This window comes from Rhagoletis zephyria, unplaced genomic scaffold (genome assembly GCF_001687245.7).
Source record: "Rhagoletis zephyria isolate East Lansing unplaced genomic scaffold, Rhagoletis_zephyria_1.1 Rzeph_scaffold_01711, whole genome shotgun sequence".
NCBI lineage: Eukaryota > Metazoa > Arthropoda > Insecta > Diptera > Tephritidae > Rhagoletis > Rhagoletis zephyria.
The window spans coordinates 22,262-31,223 of record NW_016158795.1 but is presented as its reverse complement, the minus strand read 5'-3'; the positions used below and the strand labels follow the sequence as shown (position 1 = coordinate 31,223).

Here is an 8,962-nt window from a genome sequence, read left to right as displayed (position 1 = left end):
CGCCTTCACTACACTACCCATACCAACCGACGTTCATGTAGGTGAACGTAAGTTCCGCAGGGTTGTCAACGTTGCTGCAGCTCGCTTCATCCCAGCAGGATGTATTAAGGATCCACGTCCGAATTTTCCTGCCGAAGCGGCTGTTCTAGCTGATGAGCGCGACAACCTTCGTCAGGCCTATCCCGGGAATCCCCGTATTAGGATCTCAATTCGGAGATTCGGCAACTTGTGAACGTACATAAGCGGAAGAAATGGGAAGAGCATATGAAGACCTGCAACTTCGCCTCTGGTGTGAGCAAGCTTTGGTCAACCGTGAGGTCGTTGTCCAACCCGACGAAGCGCGACGACAGAGTCGAGATAGACTTTGGTGACCACGCTTCGTCGGACCCGGAGAGATGCGCGACCTATTTTAGCCGGCAGTTCATTCCGCATCCTCCGGTGGATAAAGCCAAACGTCGAGTGACCAGAAGGCTGCACAAAATGCCAAAACCTAGTGCGCCTCTTGTTTTCACCAGCGGTGAGGTAAGGGTAGCCATCGGGGAGGCGAAAGTCTCCAAAGCCAATTGACCCGACGGAATATGCATGTTGATGCTGAAAAATTTGGGTCCTGCGGGAGTAGCGTACCTAACGGAGGTCCTCAACCTGTCTATGGCCACTCTCGTCATTCCAGACATCTGGAAAATGGGGAGAGTGGTCCCACTGCTCAAACCGGGGAAACCAGCCAACAAAGGAGAGTCTTATCGCCCAATTACTCTCCTTTCCCCGGTAGCGAAGACACTCGAGGCCCTGCTGCTCCCGTACTTCACGAACCACCTGACCCCACCGAAGCATCAACATGGGCTCCGTAAAGTGCATAGTACAACAACAGCACTTAACGCCATAAACACTCAGATAACTCGTGGCCTAAACCGAAACCGCCCCTGTGAGAGAACAATTCTAGTGGCGTTGGACCTGTCCAATGCGTTCGACACTGTCAGTCATTCAACGCTACGAGAAGATATAGAGGTCTCCTCACTCCCACAGGGACTCAAACGGTGGTCGGCGAATTACCTGGGTGGTCGACACTCGTCAGTAATCTTTAGACACAAAACTAGCAAGCCACGTAAAGTTAAACAAGGGGTACCACAGGGTGGTGTCCTGTCCCCGCTACTGTTTAATTATTACATATCAAAGCTTCCGTAGCCACCAGAGGGTGTTAATATAGTCTCGTATGCTGACGATTTTTCGATCATGTCGTCTGGGAATGGAATTGATGACTTGTGCTCAAAAGTAAACGGTTACCTCTCCGAACTTTCTCGCTTCTTCACTGCAAGGAGCCTTGCCCTATCCCCTGTGAAATGCTCGGGAACCCTTTTCACCACCTGGACGAAGGAGGTCAGACTGCCACTGGGTATTCACGCCGATGGCGTAACAATACCGACGGTGAATAACCCGAAAATCGTCGGAGTTACCTTGGACAGTCTGCTCTCCTTCTCGGCGCATACAACCGCAATTGTCAACAAAGTACAGAGCCGCAACAATGTCCTCAAGTCGCTGGCCGGCCGCACTTGGGGCAAAGATAAAGAAACGTTGTTGGCAACATACAAGGCATTTGGCCGACCGGTTCTAAACTACGCAGCGCTCGTATGGTCGCCGGGGACTAGCAGGACGCAGTGGATGAAACTGCAGACCTGCCAAAACACGGCATTACGAACTGCGACAGGATGCCTCCTGTTGACGCCTCAACACCACCTCCATGACGAGGCCCAGATGCTCCCTGTAAAGGAGCATAACATAATGCTCTGCAAGCAGTTCCTCGCTGGGAGCCCTCGCCACGGCACGTCAGGAGGCATCTTTACGAACTGACAGACGAAGTCCAGAGGTATATCAAACAACCTCTGGACCAAAACAAAAAAAAAACAAAACCAAGAAGTGGAATTTTTATCGAGGATGAGTTCAGATCCGACGACAGAGTCGAGATAGACTTTGGTGACCACGCTTCGTCGGACCCGGAGAGATGCGCGACCTATTTTAGCCGGCAGTTCATTCCGCATCCTCCGGTGGATAAAGCCAAACGTCGAGTGACCAGAAGGCTGCACAAAATGCCAAAACCTAGTGCGCCTCTTGTTTTCACCAGCGGTGAGGTAAGGGTAGCCATCGGGGAGGCGAAAGTCTCCAAAGCCAATTGACCCGACGGAATATGCATGTTGATGCTGAAAAATTTGGGTCCTGCGGGAGTAGCGTACCTAACGGAGGTCCTCAACCTGTCTATGGCCACTCTCGTCATTCCAGACATCTGGAAAATGGGGAGAGTGGTCCCACTGCTCAAACCGGGGAAACCAGCCAACAAAGGAGAGTCTTATCGCCCGATAACTCTCCTTTCCCCGGTAGCGAAGACACTCGAGGCCCTGCTGCTCCCGTACTTCACGAACCACCTGACCCCAGCGAAGCATCAACATGGGTTCCGTAAAGTGCATAGTACAACAACAGCACTTAACGCCATAAACACTCAGATAACTCGTGGCCTAAACCGAAACCGCCCCTGTGAGAGAACAATTCTAGTGGCGTTGGACCTGTCCAATGCGTTCGACACTGTCAGTCATTCAACGCTACGAGAAGATATAGAGGTCTCCTCACTCCCACAGGGACTCAAACGGTGGTCGGCGAATTACCTGAGTGGTCGACACTCGTCAGTAATCTTTAGACACAAAACTAGCAAGCCACGTAAAGTTAAACAAGGGGTACCACAGGGTGGTGTCCTGTCCCCGCTACTGTTTAATTATTACATATCAAAGCTTCCGTAGCCACCAGAGGGTGTTAATATAGTCTCGTATGCTGACGATTTTTCGATCATGTCGTCTGGGAATGGAATTGATGACTTGTGCTCAAAAGTAAACGGTTACCTCTCCGAACTTTCTCGCTTCTTCACTGCAAGGAGCCTTGCCCTATCCCCTGTGAAATGCTCGGGAACCCTTTTCACCACCTGGACGAAGGAGGTCAGACTGCCACTGGGTATTCACGCCGATGGCGTAACAATACCGACGGTGAATAACCCGAAAATCGTCGGAGTTACCTTGGACAGTCTGCTCTCCTTCTCGGCGCATACAACCGCAATTGTCAACAAAGTACAGAGCCGCAACAATGTCCTCAAGTCGCTGGCCGGCAGCACTTGGGGCAAAGATAAAGAAACGTTGTTGGCAACATACAAGGCAATTGGCCGGCCGGTTCTAAACTACGCAGCGCCTGTANACCGGTTCTAAACTACGCAGCGCTCGTATGGTCGCCGGGGACTAGCAGGACGCAGTGGATGAAACTGCAGACCTGCCAAAACACGCTATTACGAACTGCGACAGGATGCCTCCTGTTGACGCCTCAACACCACCTCCATGACGAGGCCCAGATGCTCCCTGTAAAGGAGCATAACATAATGCTCTGCAAGCAGTTCCTCGCTGGGAGCCCTCGCCACGGCACGTCAGGAGGCATCTTTACGAACTGACAGACGAAGTCCAGAGGTATATCAAACAACCTCTGGACCAAAACAAAAAAAAAACAAAACCAAGAAGTGGAATTTTTATCGAGGATGAGTTCAGATCAAAATAACGCAACCCCCTACAACTGTCAAAATGTGCAAATCTGTACAAATATACATAACGTGTGATGCCTGCTTAAAATATTGAGCGTGTAGCAGGCGCTAAATACTAACAAATTCGCGCCATTTGATTGGATATCGTAACTTTTGTTACTTGGGGAAACAGATATTTCTTTGCCACAGATAACTCTGCTTTTTTATAACAATAAAAATTCGATTATGACGGATTCTGAACATTATATTCGGGATATACAGCGTGAATACATCGATTTTTTAGATGATGACGAAGATCAAGGTATTTATTCAGGATTAATTAAAGACATGGTTGCGGAAAAGAGCCGTCGGTTGATTGTCAACATCAACGATCTGAAGCGCAAGAATGCCCAGCGTGCCCAAGGTCTCCTTTCCAACGCATGCGACGAGCAGCTGGCTTTTGGACGAGCACTTAAAGAATATGTTGCTACCGTAGATCCTTCTTATGCAAAACAACATGAGGACTTCTTTGTTGGATTTGAAGGTTGCTTTGGAAATCGGCATGTCACACCACGTTCACTAACATCTGTGTAAGCTAAGTAGTTATATTATTGGTATTTTGCTCATATGCTCTACACGTTTACATATGTTTTGTACATACTTATTTACATACGATATTTGTGTTTATTCAATAGCTACTTAGGAAATTTAGTATGCGTTGAAGGTATTGTTACAAAGGTCTCTTTGATTCATCCAAAAGTAGTCCGAAGTGTACATTACTGTCCAGCAACAAAAAAAGTAATGGAGAGAAAATACACAGATTTAACTTCGTTTGAAGCAATCCCCTCAAGTGCCATATACCCTACAAAAGATGATGAAGGAAATTTGCTCGAGACGGAATTCGGACTATCAATTTATAAAGATCATCAAACAATAACAATACAAGAAATGCCTGAAAAGGCCCCAGCAGGTCAATTGCCACGCTCTGTGGATATTATTTGCGACGACGACATGGTAGACCGTTGTAAACCCGGGGATCGTGTACAGATAGTTGGTAGTTACCGTTGTCTCCCTGGAAAATTTGGAGGTTATACTTCCGGAACTTTTCGCACAGTTTTGTTGTCCAATAATATTTCACTTTTAAGTAAAGATAGTAACATGGATATTACTCGTGAAGACATCATTATGTGTAAAAAACTCGCTAAAAATAATGATATTTTCAATCTGCTATCCAAAAGTTTGGCACCTTCGATTCACGGACATACATTCGTAAAGAGAGCAATATTATGTCTATTGTTAGGAGGCGTGGAAAAAGTATTGCCAAATGGTACTCGGTTGCGAGGTGACATAAACGTTCTTCTTATAGGCGATCCAAGTGTGGCAAAGTCCCAGTTGTTGCGGTATGTATTAAATACCGCACCTCGAGCGATACCGACAACAGGTCGAGGTTCAAGTGGTGTAGGTCTAACTGCTGCTGTTACCACAGATCAGGAGACTGGTGAAAGGCGATTAGAAGCGGGTGCAATGGTATTAGCTGATCGGGGTGTTGTTTGTATCGACGAATTTGATAAGATGAGTGACATTGATCGCACTGCTATTCATGAAGTAATGGAACAAGGTCGTGTTACAATATCGAAAGCTGGTATTCATGCGTCTTTAAATGCACGTTGCTCAGTTTTAGCAGCTGCTAATCCAGTATATGGAAGGGTACAGAAGTTTTAGTAAACTTTTATACATTGGAAATGTTCTTAATTTTGAATTTTTTATTTAGTATGATCAATACAAAACACCAATGGAGAACATCGGGCTTCAAGATTCGCTTCTTTCGCGTTTCGACTTATTATTCGTGATGTTGGATGTGATTGATAGCGATATTGATCAAATGATTTCTGATCATGTTGTGCGCATGCACCGTTACCGGTATAATTTATATTTTATTACGTTTTATATTTTAAAGAACAGTCGTATTTGTGTTTAGTAATCCTAAAGAAGCAGATGGTGAACCTCTTTCTATGGGAAGCTCTTATGCAGATTCTTTATCATTCACTTCAAACTCGGACGCGGTAAATTTGATACACTAGTAACTAAATTTAATAGTTTTAATAATATATCATAAATTTACAGAAAAAAGAAACTGAAATCTATGAAAAATACGACCCTTTGTTGCATGGTAGATCGCGAAAGCGACAAGAAAAAATTTTGTCCGTAGATTTTATGCGCAAATATATTCATATTGCAAAATGCATGAAACCAAAGTTGAGCGAACAAGCATGTGAAGCTATTGCTACCGAGTATTCCTCTTTACGTTCGCAAGAAAATATACAATCGGATGTTGCACGAACCCAACCAGTGACTGCTCGAACTTTGGAGACTCTCATTCGACTTGCTACAGCCCATGCGCGAGCTAGAATGTCAAAAACTGTAACTGCTGATGATGCCCAAGCTGCTATAGAGTTGGTGCAGTTTGCTTATTTCAAAAAAGTATTGGAGAAAGAAAAAGGTAATAAACGTCGACGTGATGGAGTTTCTTCTGATGAAGACGAAACTACTCCTAATCAGAAGTCTCCTCGAAAAAGTAAGAGGACGCGCAAAGATCCTTCTGAGCAAGAGACGTCGAATGTAGTATATGATACCGATGAAGAGGTAGAAACTCCTCAGCCAGACGCTGGGGACTTAACTCGGCGTGAAACAAGACGTTCACTTTCAGTTCGCAAGCCATCTACCGTAGGCGATAGGGGTTCACAGTCAATCGAAGAAAACACTGAAGAAACACCACCCTCTATATCGCAAGCAAGGTTGACCGATTTCAAAAACAGTTTGCAACGATTGTTCCGAGAAGCTCGCGAACAGAGTTTATCTCTCGAGCGTATCACCGCAGACATTAATGAAAATAATGCTGAACAATTCTCTAGTTCCGAAATTGAGGCAGCCGTGCATCAAATGACCGATGATAATCAAGTCATGGTTGCTGACGGCATTGTTTTCCTAATATAATTTGCGTAAATTTTAAAATAGCTACATGAGTACATTACCGTATCAATTTAATAATACTTTCCGATATATGCACCACCGAAAATGCCTGAGACTCGTTGCTTATAAGCGTGAAATGCTTGTATGAAAATCCCGCTTTTAAGCCATGATTGGGCTTATATTGAAAACCTCTGTTATATGCATTACCGGTTCCTATATGTAGCTGAACCACACAAACTACCACTATTAAATAAATTTTCATTTAAAATAGTAACAAATTGAGGTTTAATTTATATAAATATCTACACTTTTTCCAACAGTATTTCAGAAAAACACAAATGTATTTCAGAAAAGGTCAAATGCGTAATTAAAAAACAGTAAGGCATGATCAAATTACAGTAAGGCATGATAAAAATACAGGAAGGCATGATAAAAATATTACAAGGTAAATTCATTCTCAATTCGTCGATCATGATTTTTTTCTGGCGCTTGGAAACATTACGATACGACATTAAGGTTTTATCCATGATAAAAATATAGTAAGGTAGAACCGCTGAGAGTCACTTTTAAAATTCTTGACGTTTCCAAACAATTTAATTTTTAAATTTACTCACAAACTCACACACACATTTTCATTTTCAATCTCAAGCAACAACAATTTCGTACAACTTCAATTTTTTATTTTCACTTATATACGATTTTAAAATGTTGGCAAACTTCAAAAAAAAATCATGGCCGACAAATTGAGAGAACGGTTATACCTTGCTATGTGTGGAGATCTAGCAGCCCAGAATAAAAATATCTTTTGTGTTTTGTCAACTGTTTGAAAAGATTGTTTCATTACATTTTTATCGTTAAAACGTATAAGTATTTTTCTATGTAAAATTATAAATTGATTGAATAAAACTCTTATATAACTGCTATTTAAAGGAAAACTACAAACGTGGGTTGTTACATTGGCGACGAGGTAAATTTAATGGAAAGGACGACAAGATAGCGAATGGAATAAGCAACTATTTGTGCATGCATATACTTATGTATGTATGTAAAAGGTGTGAGCTTAAATGTAACTGGGAAGTGCTGGTGGTTATTCGTTTCAGAAATAATTATCAGCAAGTCAATTGGAATTGAACGCAGATCCCATTGGTAAGGGACGAATGCGAATTTCACGAAGGTGAAGTAAACGACATTTAAGTTGCTGGGAATGGAAATACTATAAAAAAGCAATGTGCTGGTGTTGGTTGCGTTAGAAACGCACTGGTAAACTGGCAAGTCAATTCTAAGCAGTGTTGCCAGAACTTTTTGGGGTGACCGGCTAGATTGGACAAAAAAAAAACGGCTAAAATGTTTCAACTAGAATTAACTTTTTTTAATACATAAATTACAATTAGAAATACTAGTAAATCCATTAAATTTTTTTTGGTTAACAATGATTATTCCTAGCTAAGCTGTACACCGCTTTATTTTTGTTTAACAAAGGAAATGTTCATGTTTGTATTACTTAAATATAAAAACAGAGATAAATTACAAACTTATGGCATTTTCTTTTCTATTAAACAATTTTACCTTCTTATAAATATTGTTACATTTGCAGTAGGTTGCTTTTGTCCCGCAAAATGACTATATTAGCAAAAAGCATGGCATTTTTGCTTAGGCGGAGGGCAATATATTGAGAAATGAACACGCAAAGTTGTGAAAGGTCTGAGGAAAACAGAGCAACATTATTTCGACAAAAGAAAACGCCATGATACAAACACAGAAGGTAGTTTAATATATTAGCATTCGCTGTTGTTGCCGAACTTTTATGACATTTAACTAAAATCATGCCACCAGATTCACTAGTAGACAAAATTTTGATTCTTGTAAAAGTAAAAAAAAAATAAGTTAGTGAAGTTGGATGAAAATATTAAAAGTGTTGCGCGTTTACAAACTGTCAGAATTCGGTACACCTGAGTAAAGATTCGAAAATAAAGTTCTTTGCTTTTCCGAGGATAGGGTACGTAATACGTGCAGTTCGACGACAAATTGCTGACGCAAAATATTTTTTAACCTCTAAAAGATGTACCGTTATCCATGGAACAGGAAGGAGGTCGAGTTAAAATGATGGCCTGCAACTTGTAACAGTACCAATTTTTGGATTCTCGGAATTTTCTGATAAAGATGTGGTGCTGCTAAAAAAAATTTATACATAAATATAAGCACGAAACTATGTATTTGTGACAAGAATTATCCACATAAGATGAAAACTATTGCAGTTTCATTTTATAAAATTTTTGTTTATAGAAAAATGCATAAGTAAGACAGTTTGGGTACGATTCGGTTATTTGTACAATGATTTTGGGTTATCGTGTCCAAACACGTGACCCGAATAAATAAAAATTTTACATATACGTCTAGCAAAGGGATTAAGCTTTAATTTAAAATAAAGATTTCGGTTTGAAATATGCACAT

At 41.9% G+C, this 8,962-nt stretch overlaps 1 protein-coding gene across 1 annotated transcript; it reads left to right on the top strand.

Moving 5' to 3' along the window:
- Positions 1-3,695: 3,695 nt before the first annotated feature.
- Positions 3,696-6,785, top strand: Mcm3 (minichromosome maintenance 3). Its single transcript, XM_017618809.1, has 5 exons — positions 3,696-4,131; positions 4,237-5,248; positions 5,313-5,461; positions 5,520-5,604; positions 5,666-6,785. The coding sequence occupies exons 1-5, from the start codon at positions 3,788-3,790 to the stop codon at positions 6,533-6,535; spliced, it is 2,460 nt and encodes an 819-aa protein (XP_017474298.1). The 5' UTR covers positions 3,696-3,787; the 3' UTR covers positions 6,536-6,785.
- Positions 6,786-8,962: the final 2,177 nt, after the last annotated feature.

Excerpts from the sequence above, each read along its gene's own strand:
- Mcm3 (XM_017618809.1), top strand. The coding sequence starts at position 3,788 with ATGACGGATTCTGAACATTATATTCGGGATATACAGCGTGAATACATC. Across the intron at positions 5,462-5,519 it reads GTGCGCATGCACCGTTACCG|TAATCCTAAAGAAGCAGATG; the intron begins GTATAATTTATA and ends ATTTGTGTTTAG. Across the intron at positions 5,605-5,665 it reads TCACTTCAAACTCGGACGCG|AAAAAAGAAACTGAAATCTA; the intron begins GTAAATTTGATA and ends ATAAATTTACAG.